Here is a 19,173-nt window from a genome sequence, read left to right as displayed (position 1 = left end):
ATTGAGCCTTTTGCCCTTGTCCAACTGTCTTCGGTGATTGCTCTTTCACTCTTGCTTGGGCTTTGTCTTCACCTCAGCTCTGATACCATGTTAATTTTTGGTATGTTCTATGCTTAAGAGTAATTTACTTCAATTTCTTTATTAGCCCAATATCAATATCAAGTTTTGCAATTACATCAGCATGATAGTAAAATGCAGATAGAACATAAACATAAACAGTGGACGACCAGCGAAAACAAGAGGACACAAAATGTGGCACTAGCCAGGGACAAACCCCAATGTGGGGAAACCCTTGATCAATTCTTCTTATATTCTTCAACAGTTCAGCAGAGTGAGATAATACAAAAATACATATCTGATAATTTATGACAGCAGCAGAAGAGCCCTAACCAGAAAAGTCAAAGCTGGTCAAACATGGCAGAATTCTTCCTCTAAGCAACTCGGTCAAACCCAGTCAACTTCAGCCTCCAACAACAAACCCAAAGAGTCCGAAAAAGTCCAGTCAAATGCTGGTCAACGAAAGTCAAACTGCGGCCAAATCTAGGGCAGTCAATGCTGGTCAAATGGGAGGTCAAATCACCTCGATTTCAGTGCCCAAATCTGCGGCCTGCCAAGGAGAAGATGCCTCACCTAATGCGCAGTCAAAAGGAGGTCAACGCTGGTCAACACAGCCCAAAATACACCTTCTAAAATTTGGTCAACGCAGTCAAACAGCCAAACAGAAAATGTCCTCCTTCCTTCGCATGTGTGAGAGATTGCTGCCCAGATTAGAGTACCCAATCAAGTGAGGAGAGAGAGATGTGATGAGATGAGATGATGAAAGAATGACTTGAGGTCTCCTCCTTTTATATGCAATGTTGAGGATGAGCTGGGGGTTAAAATCCCTGTTTTGCTTGCTGGCCAACCTTGACAATTTGTCAATAATACAAATAAATTCATATCTTCATTTTTACATGTTGGAATCAGATGATCTTTAGATCAATTCTACACCTCTCGGAGAGAGGAATCCAAGAAAAATATCAGCTGCCATAAATAAGATGACCCATGTGGAGTTTGGCCCTAGTTGCCAATTTTAATAGATTCTCCCTAGAGCAAAAGTCCCAATCACACCAAGGGCAGAACCTAATGATACTAACAGAAAAGCCACCCACTGTTACCTCGACAGCCTTGCCCCTCACTTATAGGTTTCGAATGTGTGGTTTTCCTAGCCTAAGGGGGGGTTTCCCTATGTTTGATTCCAGTTCTAAATTTGTCAGAGTATGATGTGACCTTGTTGATGCTTCCCTAAGGTTGTGATATGATGATTTGATTGTTGATTCTTTCATACCAAACATCAATCAAATGAATTCACAGTACAGATAAAGATGCATTTATTTCAAAACCATGACTTTAAAATGTTTGTTTGAGTGGTGTGAGTCATTAGTGCGCTTTTTCTGAGCAAGAAATGGCTCATAGTACGAGTGTGCTTGTTGCCATAGCCCTCAAATATACTTGACATGAGGTCAACACAAGAGAGTAACCTTCCCGAAAGTTGTTTTCGGTGCACTATGACAATCAAGCAGGCGAATGGGTGGCTTTGAGATTTTCCCTAGGGCGACTTCTGATATACTCAAGGTACGTGGAAATGGTGTCCATGTTCAGTTCCATCTAATGTAATATTACTCGAATGGGTACCAGCTGGGGTAAACTAGACCTCCAACAAGGCATAGCCTCAATGAGTAGCCTCCTGAAGTCACAAGTTTTCCCTGCATGTATGAATCAAACCGCAGTTTAGTGGCTTAACGACAGATCATGTTGTTATTTATAGACTGTTGAACACATCTCTAGCCTAGATCACTAAGGGAATTTCTTGCTCAAAAGATATATGTTAAGTGTGATCGTGTAGAGTATTTGCATCATCATCCATTCAGATAACTGCTTGAGTCAAAATGACAAAGACCGTCTCTCGTGAATATTCCAAAGTAACTTTCAGTAATCCAAATATGTGAAAAACTAATGCAGTTGAGACATTTATAGATTCCCATCACCATGAATCGATTACACCAATTTAAGAAAATGTTTCATCATAAATTCCATCACATATACCACAAGTTATGCTATTTGCCACATAAAATATTGTAATTCTATCATGTTCATAAATAAGAAATCTAAATTATACCATGGTAAGTATTGAAATGTAATGCCATAAAGTATATATGTCAACCAATTTATTAAATATCACTATTGAAGCACATTGAGTAATATGCGTACTAAGCAACTTAAAATCAATGCTAGCCATGATATTTTAAAGGATGAAATTGACATATAAATAACTCAGAAATGTTCCCAAATTATGATATTTGCATTTTGAGTGGCATGCAAGTTTAACAAATTTATTCACATAACAATAAACTTTACCCATTGATTCAAAATTCTGTTCATGGAGAGATTGGTGTTCCCTGTGTTAAATGCAAATGTAAACCCTAGAAACCCTACTTGCTATGATTTGCTCTAGAGAGTTAATAGCAGGTATTTTTAATGTTCAAATTCATGATTCTTTTAGATGCTCGTAAAAATTTAGCTCTAATCCCAACCCTGTCTCTCAAATTAATTTTAATATGACTGGCAGCATACTTAGCAAGAAAATTATGAGTGTCCCTGGACAAATCGTAATGCAATCAGCTCTGTCTAAATCGCATAGAATTGGGTTGTTGTAACACAGTATTTATTTTTGTTATCCATTAGAATTTATTTCAAGTAAAACAAATAAAAAAGGTAATTTTTTTTACCTTCTTAATTTTTTATTTGTTTTACTTGAAATAAATTCTAATAGATAACAAAAATAAATACTGAGTTACAACCACCCAATTCTATGTGATTTAGACAGAGCTGAGTGCATTACGATTTGTCCAGGGATACTCTCTGATATATATATATATATATATATATATATATATATATAAAACAATAAAAGAAAGCATAATTAAATTGAAAAAAAAAACAAAAAACCAAAAAATAAATACAAAGGCAAATGAACTAAATAATACTAATGGGCTTTGAGCCACTACAGTCAAGCCCACAGCTCAATCCAAGGGATAGATGGTTTATTCTATAATTGAAGGGACCCAAGAGTAAAAATCCCACTCAGAACGAGCACCTCCACGCAGCAGCCAACATTAACAAACCCTGCACGTATTTGGGAGGAGTTCAAATTTTTTGGGTAATTCGTGGCTTTAGCACCCCGCATACTGATATCCACATTGAATGAGCCCAAGTTTGTCTCAACAAATAGAAATAGTCCATGGCCAGAACCATTTCGAAACTAGGGCACAATCTTCTGCTCAAATGAGACATAACAGCCACCTCACTAGCTAAATCCGTAGCTGAATGTTGCAGGTCAGGATTTCTGGGTTTCTCCCACAGGTTTGCGGTTGTTTCTAGTTCATAACACTGAATTTTCGGGCCCAGTTTTAACACTAACGTGACGATGGCTAGAGCAGTTACAAATTTATTGACAGGTGGTCAAACCAGTTCAAGTTACAGGCCATCAAGCCGCATCTCTCTCAAAATCGTGGTTGTAATACACAGCCCGCATCCCATGCGCATTTACAGTTTGAAAATTTGATTCTGAGCCGGTTATTTTCAGAGCCTTCGTGATTTTACCTTTCTTTAAGCCAACATAAACCCTTGGCCCTACACACTGAATTCCCACAACCTGATTCTATGTGATTTGGACAGAGCTGAGTGCATTACGATTTTTCCAGGGACAGTCTCTCATAATTTTCTTTCTGTAAGTATGCTGCCAGTCACATTAAAATTAATTTGAGAGACAGGGTTGGGACCAGCATCTAAAAGAATCGAGAACTTGAACATTAAAAATACCCATCATTAACTCTAGAGAAAATCACAGCATGTAGGCTTTCTAGGGTTTACTTTTGCATTTAGCACAGGTAACACTAATCTTTCCATGAACGGAATTTTGAATCAACTGGTAGAGTTTAGTGTTATGTATATAAATTTGTTAAACTTGCATGTCACTCAAAATGCTAATATCATAATTGAGAACATTTCTCTAGCATTTATACATTGATTTCATCCTTCAAATATCATTGCTAGCATTGATTTTAAGTTGCTTAGTACATGTGTTACTCAATGTGCTTCAATATTGATAACTAATCAAATTAGTTGACATATATACTTTATGACATAAGTACATTTCAATGCTTACCATGGTATAATTTAGATTTGTCATTCATGAACATGATAGAATTACAATATTTTATGTGGCAAATAACATAATTGGTGGTATATGTGATAGAATTTTTGATGAAACATTTCCTTAAATTGGTGTAATTGATTCATGGCTCAACTGCATTAATTTTACACATATTTTTGGATGATTGAAAGTTAACTTTGGAATATTTGCAAGAGATGGTGTTTGTCATTTGATTCAAGCATATATATGAAAGGGTGATGATGCAAATATTCTACACAATCACACCTCACATATACCTTCTAAATTCTAAGAAATTCCCTTAGTGATCTAGGCTAGAGAGATGTTATGACGTCTATAAATAACAGAAGGATCTGTCATTAAGCCACTAAAATTGTGGTTTGGGATTCATACACACAGGGAAAATTCATGACTTCAGGAGGCTACTCATTGAGCTTAAGGCTCACTTTGTTGGAGACCTAGTTGACCCCTGCTGGTATCCATTCAAGTAATATCGCACTAGACATAACTGAACATGGACATAACTTCCACGTACCTTGATTATATTTGAAGACACCCAAGGGCAAATCTCGAACCTCCTTAACTACTATAGTGCACCTAAAACAGCATTCGAGAATATTACTCTCATACTGGCCTCGCGTAATGTATATTTGAGGGTTATAGCACTAGGCACACCCGTACTACAAGCCATTTCTTGCTAAGTTACCAAGATGCGGATCCAGATCCGTATACAGTAGGAAACAGCAAGTACAAATAAATATAGATATATTTTTATAATTTTTAAAACTTAAAAATATGTATGAATATCTATATCTATATAATATTTATAATACATATATTTGATAATAATTTTTTTTGTTTCTCAAATTATATATTCATTTTATTTATATAATAATAATATATAAATTATATATATACAAGTACTATAGAAAGTTACATTAATATAAAAATATAATGTAAATTACATTTATCTCACAATTTATTTAAAAGTTAATTTTAAGATAGTCATGACAAGAACATAGTGTGACGGCAAACTATTTTTAAACTTAGTTGTGGCTAAAACATAGTGTGTTGGCAACCGCCATTGTTGATTTATGAGAACCGAGGACGCATTGGAGCATGGCGTCGGACAGACATCACGGTGAATTGACGCCTGAGGGCACACTCCAGCAGGACAAACAGCACATTCACAGCACAACATAATGGACAGGCTTGAGGACACATTCATTGCATAACACGACGGACAGGCTCAAGGGCACATTCTAGCGTGAAAGACAGAGCATTTGATAGCATAACATGACGAACAGGCTCGAGGGCAAATTCTAGTGCGAAAGACCAGCATTTGAGGAAAACCCCTGGGCACTTTTCATGGCATGACCTTCGGACCCATCTAAAAACACGTGAAACAGAAAACTATTAGAATCATGCATTCCGACCGAATCTAATGAACTTAATCGAAATTATGCGACCTTTCTTCATATGCGTAGAATTCTGAATTTTAAGAATGAATTTCTGCAAATGGGTTGACTTAGGCCAACGTTAGTTTTTGTTTTACGTAAAAATTTGATGTTTGTACGAATCCTGAGCGGATCCGAATCCGAATCCAAATCCGTATCAGATCCGGGGACCCACATTTCCAACACCTGAGCCTGATGGATCCGGTTACTTAGATTTCTTGCTTAAAAAAACATATTGATGACTCACACCACTCAAACAAACATTTTAAAGTCATGGTTTTGAAATAAATGCATCTTTATCTGTACTGTGAATTCATTTGATTGATGTTTAGCATGAAAGATGTTGGAAACTTGGAAAATACATTTTTTTTTGGGGGGAGGGGGTGAATCAGTGTTTTATAACTTTTATCAAGTTTAGCCAATTTCTTTAACAATGAGCCGAGCTATTTAAATATTCAGCAATTAATCATGAAATCAATACACAGCAATACTATCAACATCACACACATAAGCAGCACATAGAGACACTGTATGTACGTGGAAACCCATAAAGGGAGAAAATCACCAATCTTTTTGTTTTGATGTAAATGCAAGCACCAACTTCTTTTTACATCATATTATGTAGGCACCAACCTACAGGAGGCTCCAACCTCTCTTTTTCTTTGCAAGCACCCACTTGTTGGAAGCACCAACTTCCACTGTTCACAGGCACCAACCTGCTGATCTTTTTCAGGCACCTACCTAAAAAGGACACCAATACCCTAATAAATGACGCAAATAAATGTTCTGGCACGTTCTCATGATCTCGTTTCAACAGCTCTCTCTCTGTTTCTTATCCTCTGTACTTTTCTTTATAGCATCTTCAACTTTCACCCAATCTCCTCCTACAGCCTCTGTTTTTGTCTTTTTGTTCTTTGTATGCTTCAAACTTTTGACATTTAACAGCTTTTTCACTAGATTCTTGTGTCAACAATCTCTCTCTTTCTCAAATTTTTTATTTGATCAAAATAAGAGCCAAAAATCTTAATTGTGACTTGAAGCATCACTTTATATCAGTCTCAGCTGTGTCTTTTTGCATTCACAAAATATCAGAAATCAAATCGCCTTAGATCATGCCTTTTTGAGCTTTGTTGGTTTCTTTGTTTCAGATTCACAACGAACGCAGCACCAAATTTTGAAAAAAAAACAAAGCGAGGTCAGCACCTTGGTCCATAGGACCTGATGCAAGAACCAAGTGGCTTAACCTTTTTAACACACAATCCAGTTTCCGGGTCTCTTAAGACTTTTCATTGTGCAAATTCTCCGCACCCCCGAACTTGTCGGGATTACTTTTCCGAGCTCCTGAGGCTTTTAGTTGTATTTCATATGACCAATCGATGGGACCAGGTGTGCGTCAGATATCTAGGAGTCCAGATCATTTCTCATACACCAAATCTGCTCAATAACTGGATGCTCGAAAGACCCTTTAAGTCAGCAGATCTGGGCCCACTGCCTTGTCACCACACACTTTTCAGGAATTCCTTAACACAAACACAAAATGTTGATTTTTGATGTACCTTGGACAAGTGGTTTCCCATGGGTTAGTTCCCTACCTAGGGAAAAGTGTCCAAAATAATCATTTTCCTAAGTGTGACTTTATAAAGTGAAAGTGACTTTATAAGTGGTAAAGTCAATGTTAAATTATAAAGTAAACTTTAGACATAAAGTACAACGTGGGTACTTTATTTAATGGGTGAGTTAAAAAATAGAAAGTGAGAATTAAATGCACATTTATTCTCATCCCTTGACCTAAATGAATCTGAGCCATTAGATCATAGGGTTGCCCAAAAGTCATTTAGGGAACCAAAGGGGGAAAAGAAAATAGAGACCGCATTCATTCTTCATGAGTAGATTGGAGAAAGGACACTGAGAGCTGGAGAAAAGTTCTAAAAGAGAAATTTGTTGCAACAAGCTGAAGGAGTGATTTCTAGGCAAAGCTGGGCACGGAAATCAAGGCATAGAAGACAGCAGAAGGTACAAAATGTTGTGAACTGCACGACATTCGAGAAAAGTTTGAGAAAAAAATTGGAAAAAAGTCCGTACAATGGTACAGAAATCCGTACAGTACAGTCCGTTTAGTCCGTATTCACACCATACATATTTTCAGCGTCAAGTGGGCACGGTTTTCAAGGAGTTTTGGGCTGAAGAGATAAGTTGTATTTTGCTGTTTTGTTTTGTCTGCAAATGTATTTTTTCCTTAACTTGAAAGATAAATAAATTTGAAAAGCTCTCTAACAGGTTTTCCCCGGAGAAGATTGAAGGGGTTTTGCAGGGAGAGTCAGCGAAAGCAAGAGTCATAGTTGTAGCCAAAGACAAACTCATGATCCATGAGCATGATTTGGTTGGTGGCAAGCTTTGAACCACTGTCTGTGTCCAGCTTTGAAGCACTGTCGGTACAGGACTTTGGCTTCTACTACCCATCTCATCAATTTGTGGTCATCTTTAAACCATCATCAGGGAGCACTTCCACTTCATAGAAGACTTCAGCTTCTAGCCAGATTCGAAATTGTTCAAGGAACTGCATCAAGCCAAGTTTCAAGGCTTCGGCTTCTGCTACCTCACCACCCATAGAAGGCTTCGCCTTCTTCTACCTCATTTGGTTTGTGCTCTTCCTTAAACCACCATCTCACTGAACACATCCAATCATTGGCTGGTATACACCTTTGTATTTCAGTTCTATTCTTGGACTCAAATACACCCTTTCGGATTAAAAGGGGGGATGTTGGACACCTAATTCATTAGGGTTGGTGTGGAGGAAGGCCAACAGTCATAAAAGTCTAAGAGACCTCTTTGACGATGAAAACCAAGGGTCACAAAATGTATTAATATGTGTACCATTTGAGTAATAAGGATCACACGTCCTTCGGATTAAAGGGGGGGATGTTGGACACCTAATTCATTATGGTTGGTGTGGAGGAATGCCAACAGTCATAAAAGTCCAAGAGACCTCTTGGACAATGAAAACCAAGGGTCACAAAATGTATTAATATGTGTACCATTTGAGTAATAAGGATCACACGTTTATCCAAATTAGTCTATTATTTGGTGAGTGTGTTCAACAGCTGCCACAACTGTGAAATCTCCTCTCCTTGTGTGTTATCCCACAATGATTGTGAGGGTTGGTCTATGGCAGCATATATGTCCCAACATGCCATGATACTCATGCCAATTGGGGTAGACACAAGGGAGTGATGTCTCCTACTAACACGATAGGTGATTGGTTGCAGGGTGAGTACGCTTGCTTGCTCCACCTTTCACTCCTCTTCTATAAGACGTGTTGTGTCGATGCAAGTGTAAAAATCAGTCAGATAAATCTATCTTGTGGAGTCTTGGAATAGCTTCCACAACCATAAAATCTCCACTCCTCTCCCTCTGCAAGTATTCTGCATTTGTGTATGTACAAATTTTATATTTGATTGATAACTTTTGATAGAAAGAATGAGTCCGTTGTGGATTCTATCAACAGTTCAAATCTCCAGTGAGAATACCAAGAAAGTATTATAGGATACTATAGGTCTAAAACCATGTTAAAAGTTTCACTTGTCTAAAATAAAGGGGGAGTACCTAAAGATTTTGCAATAGAATCAAACCATCCCTCAAACTAATTAAATTCAATGTACAATTTTGCCAGTATTCATCACATATTTACTCTACATGACGATATATGGAATTCTCAATCTTCCCTATAAAAGATCTATGAGTCATCTTTTGGCTAAACAGTAAAGACATCCAGTGCATCTTCTGTCCAATATCAAAATACTAACAGCAGTAAGAATGCATAATTGGCTGCAAAGTGCAAATAATAGTATAACGGGAAGTCAAAACCTTGAATGATCTAAGATCCCAAATGGAGAAGCTTCCGTCATCACTTCCAGAGGATATCATGCAACTTGCCAGGCTGTTGCAAGGAATCCAAGGTAATAAAGTCATGTCCATTGACAAAAATAAACATGTGATATATTAACTGCATGGTCGAAATAATTTAGTGTAAGCAGTACCGGTTCCATGATATAACATTGACATCTGCATCATGTGCCTTTATTGAGAGTGCTGGTTGTTCCCGAATTCGGGCATCCCATATAGCTATCTTTCTATCAACAGAACATGAAGCAAAAACATTGGCTTCTGTTGGGCTCCACTGATAAAAGAGACAGAAAACATGTTAATATAGAAACAGACTACTTTTCCATGCAAGTGGCATATTCTATGGCTCACAAGACAAGAGCATTGGAATGTGGTAGTGGGCCAAAACAATAAATATCAGCAATGAATTGTTTTGTTATCAAATTGACAACCAATTCACAGATCTAACACCTGCAGATCCTCAACACTATCTGTGTGGCCCTTGAAAGGACTTTTGTCTACAGTCCATTTTCCACCAGATGTAGGTTCCCAAAGATGTATGCAGCCCTTGCAATCACCTGTCAAGAAGTTTAAAAAGAATCTAGTTTATTTTTGTTGAAATAGAAGCAATAATAATTATGTTGTATTGCATGGAAACTGATAGAATATTCAGAACATCACATACCAGAAAGAAGCCTTGCAGGTGTCACGGGACTCCAGTCTATTGCATAACCCTCATCTTTGTGTCCACCGAAAATCTGTAGGGGAGCCTGATGAATAGCAGCACTCAATGCTGTGCTTACTCTGGGATCGGATGTTGCCAAAGAGCTCAAATGTGTATTAAAATCCCAGATCTGCTTGAGCAGCAAATTAAAAAAAACTCAATTAGAACAGAATATGTTACTGATACAAACTCAATTAGAACAGAATATGTTACTGATACAAACTCAATTAAACAGAATATGTTACTAATACAAAACTCAATTAGAACAGAATATGTTACTAATACAAACTCAATTAAACAGTATATGTTACTAACACAAACTCAATTAGAACAGAATATGTTACTAATACACCACGAAGAAAAGACATTTTCATTTAACTTAAATAAGTGACATGAATTATAGATTTGCCTCTCCACACCTTAATTTGAAGATGGGCAATTAGTTATAACATTAGTGATAATTAGCCCTTCTTAATAATGTTAAGAATGTGAAAAAAATACCTACAGGACACAGAATTAGAGATGACTAAAAGACTTGAAATGGAAATTTGCAAGAAGATTGAAGAATTAAGTACTGAAGATGTCAAATCAGAAATGCAAACAAGAATTGAATAATGATGAAGAAATCAATGATCAGTATCATAGTGTAGCTTCGAAGGAGAAGGAAGTGAAGATAAAAGGTCATGAGAAAAGACTTTCAAAAGTTGAGCTCCATGTTGAGAACATGAATGTCAAATATGATGGTATTATCTCAACAGGAAGCACTAAGAAAAACACAGAGTGTCAGAGGCTACAGAGTATCATTGTACTGAAAAAGAATACTGATGATTAGGGTGCCAGAAAATGAAGTCAAACAATCAAAGGTAGAACCCTATCAATATCCTCATTACAAGGGAAAAAAAACAAGATACTTAAAGAAAGAAGCAAAGGGAAAGGCCAAATACATTCATGGAGTGTGGCATCAAAAACTGTTAAATAGCATGATATTATCAAAGACCAACTACAACAAATTGGATAAGTTACAACAATTAGTGGACTAATATGGCAAAAATACTGTGACATAAAGACAAACAACGATTGATACTGATAAGAATCATGGATGCATAGATAATCAACAATGGCAGCAAGAGTAAAAATTTTAAGAAATCTTCTGATTTGGTTTCATCATATGTAAATCCCTTAATTACAAAGCTTGGAGAACAAAGATTTTCAAAGGTGGGTACTATGTTGCTACCCTAATGGGGCATATAAGAGGTCGATTGTATATATTGACCTGTCAGTGCGAGGGCCTGGGCAATCACTGAAAATTAGTAAATCGAAAAGATGAACAGTCATTATTGTACACCTTGGCTTATGTTAGTGCAGTTCGATATATTTGGGTTACTTAGTACATTGTCTGTATGAAGGTTTATCATGCTTTATTGTGTATTGATATCATAACTGAGGCATAGAATCTTCACCGTCCTTGTTGACCTTATTCTCTCTTTCGAAATCACGATGCAATTTTGTAGCACCATTTGTCATTTCAACTCTCTTTTTGTCCTTTTTATCCAGGAAGTTTCTTATGCTCTGGTTCTATTTCCCATCTAGTTAATACTTTTTTTTCCACCAAATTTGTAATGCCCCACCTTCTGACCCTTCAATTTGCATACTAGATCCTTTTGTTGATGTCCGATGGTATTATGCATGAAAGTCATCAGCTTGTTGAGGCCCAGTTATATTATGCATGAAAGTCATTAGGTGGTTTAGGATTGCCTGTAAAACTCGAGCATGAGTGAGGCGACTCGTCACCTTCTTACTTACACCAACCTAGTGCTTTATGGGTAGGGCTAAATACTCCCGTGCATGTAAAATAATCTATGTAGCACAAGCGTTTGGTTTGTATGTTGCACATGGCACAAGTGTTTGGTCTATGTGGTGCATTTACATAAGTGTTTGGTTTATGTGGTGCACATGAGACAAGTGTTTGGCCTATTTGGAACAAGTGTTTTGTGCTGTAGGTGGCACAAGTATTAAATGGTGCATGTGGCACAAGTATCTGGTATGGGACAGTTGTAGTATAGAGAATTGAACATACAAAAAGGGTACATGATGGCATGCCAAACTCAAGGAAAGATACAAATGTTAACCTTGCACATTGTCTAAGGCACCCTTGTTGCATAAGATGCCTCCTTAACATATAATGCAATTTAGCATCATGTTTTCGCCAAAAAAACAAGGAAGGCTTCTTGAAGTTTGATAAGAGTAAGATTTTCTCAATTGTGCAACACCCACCTTTGACCTCATACTTTGCTTTATATGATCTATACTTGCTCTCTTTATTAAGGACAGCCACTTTGATTTGAATATAGCGGCTGCCTTCCTTTTTAATTTTGATTTTTTTTTAAATTAATTTTTCTATTTTTTCCCTATATAGAAGGAAGGAAGCCGCAACTGCCTTGACAGCGACAAGCCACCATATTTGCTGCCTCCACCGCTGGACTTTGCCACAATCGCCACTGCCTACAGGTACTATCGTCGCTATATGTATATATATATATAGATATAGATATATATATCATTTTTTTCAGTTTTTTTAATTGAACTTTGATTTCTCTTTAATAATACATCGCTACCCTCTTTTTTTCTTTTTATTTTTTCTAAATTATTATCTTCAATGACCAAGGGCCTAAGCATCAACAAGACCATTGTGTGTGTGTGTGTGTGTATATTGTTTTTTTTAATTGAACTTCAATTTTTTTTAATAATATATTGCTACTCTCTTCTCTTCTTTTTCATTTTTTTAAATCATTATCTTCAAGGGCCTAAGCATCAACAAGACCTGCTAAATGGAGGAACTCCAGAAAACTGTGTGGCTACAAAAATGAAATTTTGCCCAAGGGTCAATGGCCAAAGGCCAAGATTGGAGAACGAGCCTCTAATACCAAATGTTAGTCAAACTTAGCTCACAGCTAAATAATCCACAAGACTTGATAAGTAAAAATATATTGAATAACGTATGAATGAATTGATATGGTGATTATACAATGACGGGCCCTGTATAAATACTAGGCAGAGTGCCCTTTCATAAGAGCCATATCTTTTAGTTAAGATATGAATCATATCTGGAAGAAATTAAATCTACAGGCCCAGTTTTTGTCACTTGTGTTTGATGGGCTAGTCATAGATATTAGCCTTAGAACAGGATAGCTTTGTTAAAATTAGGAGCCACCTAACCTAACTATGGTGAACTATCCCTCAATGAAAAATATGTTTAGGCCGATAGGCCTTCCTTTGAAAGGGACTTTCGTCGTCCCTTTGTTTCCCAGGCTGACACCTGGCGTCTGGCATAGAGCGGGCATAAACCCTCTAACCACCCAAACCTTTATCCGCAGAATTCTGAAAGCGAGCGGTCATATGTTGGCTATGCGGGGAATATGCCCTCCGTGCTCGTCGCTCGTCGTGTATTCATGGATATTCATGAAGGCGGTTCTGCGGTTACCTAATTTTTAGTTGGAGTTTGAGACGTTTTGTTCGGAAGCTTCAGCGTTCATAAGCTCCAGTAGTAATGGCGCATATGAACTCTCAGTTTTGGCATTTCGCTCTTCCTGTTACGCTTGCCAGGGTCGATCCCTGCACCTTTCAAGAGATCCCCGTCGCCCTGTGCTCCGATCCCGAACGTTGGAACTATCTCTCATATCCCGGACTGGGCCGTTTTCATCTCTTATCGAAACCTATCCGAACCTGACTCTCGCCAATTAGTCCGTGCCCAGGAGGAAGTGCCTTAAGGGCAGTGCCGAGAGACAGTCTCATTGACAGGAAGGAGGTCAACATTGCTAGCCAGGAAGTGGTGGTCCATTGTCATAGGGTTAGCCCATAGCCGATAGGAATTGCTTGAAGGTCATTACTCATAGGATAAATAAGTTTATATTATACCTACATTAGGTTAAAGAAGTTTGTCAGTCCGGTAGGGTTTCGTCAGGAGCGGAGCGGAGCAGAGCAGAGCAATGGGTTTGAACGAGCCAATGAGGGTGTTTTTGAAGAGGGAATTGAACAGAAACTGGCCATTTCTGGTCGGTTTTGGCATTACATTCACCATCGTAACCAAGATGTCCCTTGGCTTGACAGGTATCTTCCCTGATCTCCGTTACGTATTCCTTTGCAGTCTTGCCTGAAGTAAAGGAGTAGTTGTCTATCTGTATGTATTTACGGTTTGTTGATCGTTTGATTTCACAGAGGAGGATGCAAAAAATTCCCCTTTCGTGCAGCGCCATGGAAAGAGGTACTGTATCTTACTAATCCAAATTTCAAAATTTAGACTTTCAGATCCCCGTAGATCCCCCGGTTTTTGAATATTATTTCCTTTCCAGTTCATGTGGATTTATTAGTGATGTGCTAATTGGAATTTGAATTTTGCCATTTAGAAGGATATTGAGATTTTGCTTACAACTCGCTGCAAATCCATAGGCATAGAGACAGTGATTTACGTTTTCACAGCGAATGTTTTGGTTATTGCCTATGAATCTTTTGTGGCTACGGATTTTTGTTGTTGAATAAAATTGCTTGACTTTTAGGGCGGCACTACTGTATACCATCACACTGAAACAAATTCATAATTAATAAAGAAAAATTTGCAGCCGTTGACCTGCCATGAGTAAACAATTCTCCTTCTCGCCAATATATATTGCCATCTCGCCAACAACATGGTGAACTCTTATACATGGATGCTCTGGATTCAGCCAAGCAAACATGATACCCTTGTCAGCGGTAGCATTTTGGAAGAGGCAACGATCTAGAAGAAGGTTCACGTAGCTTTGCCCAATGGCCATGTCCATTAAATGGTTCCCCTGTTTGCTTCTCACAAGACTCTCTGCAAATCACATCTGCACTAATTCCTGCACAGAGATTTTTTCATTTTCCGCATACATGGCACAATATAGGAAGCAATTTTTGATGTCTGAATTGGACAATGCATCATAACACCATCTTAATAGTGGATAGAGTTGTGGTTCAATGCGAGGATGCAGAGTATCTGCAGAAGAAGAAGAATCTGCATTTTAATGGAAGATAAAGAAGTCTCCCATTCATCTACTCTGCTTTTTCCCCTCATTGCTGCGGCCACTAAGGTTATGGCCAAACCAAAACCTTTACACTTGTCTGCAATATTCTTAGCACACTCCTGTATATCCATAGGAGGAGCAGGGTTGTCTTTGAAAGCAATTCTTCTGAATAACATCCATGCTTCATCTTTAGAGAGTGGTTGTTCTAGCTGTTCTGCTTCATTTGTACACCCTTCTCTTTCATCCCTAGAGGCTTCTGCTTCATCCATAGACGCTTTTGCTTTATATGCAGAGATTTCTGCTTCATCTCTAGAGGGAGGTCGCCCTGACTCTTGTGCTTCATCTACGGAAACTTTTGTTTCATCTTTGGGGAGCGGTCGTGTTGACTCTTCTGCTTCATATGTAGAAAGAGGTTGTCCTTCTCTGGACTCTTGCACGCTCTTGAATTCCATTTGGATCAGATCCCTATTGATAATGAGGTGTGAAGTAGAAGTAACAAACATTGAAAATTCTTGTTGAAGGCCTTGAAAGAGGAAATTAAAAGGTACCTTCCATTTTTTGTCTTGTTCAGTGGATCTCCCGCGGTTGCCAATGAGACAGTCCAGATGTCGTCCTTGTCGTTGTGATGGACTGTAGGTATGGAGTATGGTATTGGCCTCTGTAAGGGATTTATGCAGCAGTTGCAACCAAATCTTGAGGTGCTCAGGGGCGGCTTTCTGTTGATCTTGGACAATGCTTATATCCAGCAGAAGATTGTGGACATGCCTCAACTCGTTTCCTTGGCCGTTGGCGTTCTGCAACCTCGCTCTTCTGGTGCTCGAGGTGAAACCTACACTAGCACACCACAGGTATCTTTTTCCCCCTCGGACTTAGAAGCCGTTGCAAACCCTCCTTCAGTGTTACAAATCCTCTCTCTGAGGTTTTCACCAGGAATTTTGTTTATCTGTCTTGGATAAATCTTTCCCAATTTCACTTGGATCTTAGGTTCAGTCAACAGAACCGTAAGGTCTTCCTGGAAAGTTTTTCAACATTATCGCCCACTATACGGTAACCCTCGCAGGTAAGGCCCTTGTTGAATATATGATGTTTCTGTTATCATAGGTCTTTTGTTTTGCATGCTCATCATCGTATACAACTTACTTTTCCCCTTCTTTGCAGGGGAAAGCTACAGGTCTATACTGTCGATGGCTTCCACAGTGCAACCGTGGCGGCAACAATTTCTCCTTACCCCGGAAGTGAACCAGGTCATTTTTGTGGCTATGTTTCCTCTAAGCTTACTTATTATTAAATTCTGTTATGGTTTTTCGAGAAGAGCGTCTTTTCTCTGTCGACTTGAGGGTTTTAAAATTATTATGGATGTTGAGCATTTTAGCTCTAGCCGGAACCAAAGTCAGTTGTTTTGTTTTCGTTTTTGTTAAGATCCAAATTACAGTGTTAAAATTTCTCTTCATAATTTACAGTGGTTATATTCTCCACTGAGTTTTCTATTGCCGAGAATGTAAGTAAATAGGTTTGACGTTATCCTTTTCCTGTACTGTTGGTTGCACAGGTTACTTGTAGGATACATATATGCATTTTGGTATTTTATGGCTAAACACTTGGTTTGAAACAGTCCTGCAATTAAATCTTGCATGTTGGGCATGCCATTCCTCTTGTTTATATGGTAGTAAGTTCACTGTTTATTGTAGTTCCGACTCAAGGCGAAAACTATATTGCTTATATTCTGTTTATCTTAAGATAGATAATTGTTATTTAATATTTCCAGTATTGTGATTACAGTACAATATGTGTGCCTCTTTGTAAAACATGCTAAAAATATAACTGCTTAGAAGGTTCTTTAGTTGATAATCCCCAAGGGGTGGTTTACTTTTTCCTTTAGTTTAACAATTTCTGATAAATACTTCTTCTGTAGAGTAAAATCGGTCTGCTGGGTAGTCTATCTCATTTATGAGTTTTAGTTTTTCCTGTTATTAAGACAAACATTGGAACAGTTAGATCCAGAATATCCTTGCATGATTTTGTGTGCATTTGGAATTTGTGATAGTTATAGCCATATCTTTGACAGTTGTTCCCTTTCATGCATTCCTCATTGCAGTTGAGAGCACAAAAGCCCACTTGGGAAACTGGATCATCGTTTTCCCTAAAAAATAAAGCTGTGCAGAAACAAGAGCGTTTGCCTAAATCTGACCCGTTGGGCGTAAAGCTAGACATGAATGATGATTTGGAGGATCTGATAGATGAAGAAAGCCTTCTTTCTGAAGAGGATTCGAAAAGATCTTCATTGCCCTCTGGTTAGTAACAGGGGCTGGTGGCTGTTAATGTTGGTTTGCAGTTTATCCATTGGAAAGGAATATATATGATAGAATCCTCTTTAATAACGTTACAAACTTGATCAGCTTGGTCACTTTTCCCATCTATTCTTTCAATCCATATTTTGTAATTTGTTTTGTTGTGCAGCCAATGACTATGAAGTTAGTACGAAAAGAAAAGCCTGCAAAAATTGTACCTGTGGCCGAGCTGAGTTGGAAGAGAAACAGACGAAGTTGGGCCTGACTGCAGAACAGTTGAATAACCCACAATCTGCGTGTGGAAATGTATGCTGGTTCTTTTTAATCTTTTGCTCTTATTTCATTTCTTTCTCGGGAAGAAGTATTTGCAAATTGCCATCCCTATTTTGTGGAGAAAGGTTGCCAATTTATTTAACCTTTTAGTTACTGTTTACGAGTATAATTGTTCTGTATAAAAGAACAGAATGCTGCGTTGATATCTGTCAAACTTCCTTTATGTCTCTCTTAATATACACAGCTGTGTTTTTTAATGAAAACTTGAGTTTCCATCTCCATTTTTGAAGGAGAATCTTGGCTGCTGGGATCTGCAGCGTATACTATATTACAGTTACCCTATTTTATATTCCAAACTGTGAACAAGGTCACATACTGTAGGAATCAAAATGTAATATAATATTTGCTCATTTTTCTGATATAATGGATGTCTTGATTTTGTTAGTGTGGACTCGGGGATGCATTCAGGTGCAGTAGTTGTCCCTACAAAGGACTTATCTCCTTTCAAACTTGGGGAAAACTTAAAAGGTATATATACCACATACATATTGTTTTCCATCTATTGCGCCTTCTATTTTTAACAAGTTTGTTCTGACATATCAATTCCTCCATTTGACTAAAATGCTTTTACAAAAATTGCAGGTATCTCTTCCTGGCACACTCTTGACTGTTGATATGTGAGCAAAGTAGTGCTTTGAAGAGTTAACAATTAGTCATAAACCCTCAATCATTCCGTGCCATCCAAGTGATGGGTTGCTTACCTTTAAGCATTTCTAATGTAATTTCCGTTCAACCATTGAGTGCTTAAATTAAGCAATGGTGCAGCCTTATTTCTAGGTATAAATTATAATATAGTGTATGACAATCACAACTATTGCTGGCGTTATTAGGACTGTTAGTGTTACCTATCTACTTTTGTATCTGTTATATATGACATATGAAATGATGAATCTGGCCAGGGAAGGAATGTTTATAGCATCCCAACATTGCTTCCTTGAAGGAAATGAGTAAAGTACTTAATATTTGTTTATCAAATTTAGGATAAGTTTGATTTGCTTGGCCAGCTCTTTTCTTATGCTGTTTTTTCAATTACAACAGTCAGTAAGGGCTATTGTATTAACTATACGCACGATTTGTTAAGAAGTAATCGACCTAATTAAAGACATTCCCAACCATTCATTTGGGAAAATCTTTCATGACCATTCATTTGGGGAAAGCTCTCAAAAGGATGATAAATTGGTTTCCAGATCGGTTTTCTTTTGCCTTCCATTTGGTTGAAGTTGAATAGAATCACAAA

At 37.8% G+C, this 19,173-nt stretch overlaps 3 protein-coding genes across 3 annotated transcripts in view; 2 read left to right on the top strand and 1 right to left on the bottom strand.

Moving 5' to 3' along the window:
- LOC149185986 (protein HEAT STRESS TOLERANT DWD 1-like) overlaps nt 1-19,173 on the bottom strand; it is a 104,390-nt gene that overhangs the window by 16,329 nt on the left and 68,888 nt on the right. The window contains exons 7-10 of the mRNA XM_089410857.1: nt 10,238-10,406; nt 10,024-10,130; nt 9,708-9,847; nt 9,535-9,607 (exon numbers count right to left, since the gene is read on the bottom strand). Of these exons, the coding sequence (XP_089266983.1) occupies nt 9,535-9,607; nt 9,708-9,847; nt 10,024-10,130; nt 10,238-10,406 (489 nt within the window). The remainder of the gene's footprint in view (nt 1-9,534; nt 9,608-9,707; nt 9,848-10,023; nt 10,131-10,237; nt 10,407-19,173) is intronic.
- LOC149185991 (ATP synthase small subunit 6, mitochondrial-like) lies at nt 13,767-14,993 on the top strand. Its single transcript, XM_089410856.1, has 2 exons — nt 13,767-14,383; nt 14,492-14,993. Exons 1-2 carry the CDS (start codon nt 14,263-14,265, stop codon nt 14,605-14,607), a joined length of 237 nt encoding a protein of 78 aa, XP_089266982.1. The 5' UTR covers nt 13,767-14,262; the 3' UTR covers nt 14,608-14,993.
- Nucleotides 15,954-18,911, top strand: LOC149185990 (anamorsin homolog 1-like). Its single transcript, XM_089412361.1, has 6 exons — nt 15,954-16,137; nt 16,474-16,559; nt 17,411-17,606; nt 17,773-17,917; nt 18,322-18,404; nt 18,519-18,911. The coding sequence occupies exons 1-6, from the start codon at nt 15,954-15,956 to the stop codon at nt 18,548-18,550; spliced, it is 726 nt and encodes a 241-aa protein (XP_089268487.1). The 3' UTR covers nt 18,551-18,911.

The sequence above is a fragment of the Pinus tabuliformis genome, chromosome 3_1, assembly GCF_031772625.1.
Source record: "Pinus tabuliformis cultivar Carrire ecotype Pingquan chromosome 3_1, CPIR1, whole genome shotgun sequence".
In the NCBI taxonomy this organism is placed as follows: Eukaryota; Viridiplantae; Streptophyta; class Pinopsida; order Pinales; family Pinaceae; genus Pinus; species Pinus tabuliformis.
The sequence above is the reverse complement of the archived record's forward strand: the minus strand, read 5'-3'. Positions and strand labels throughout refer to the sequence as shown.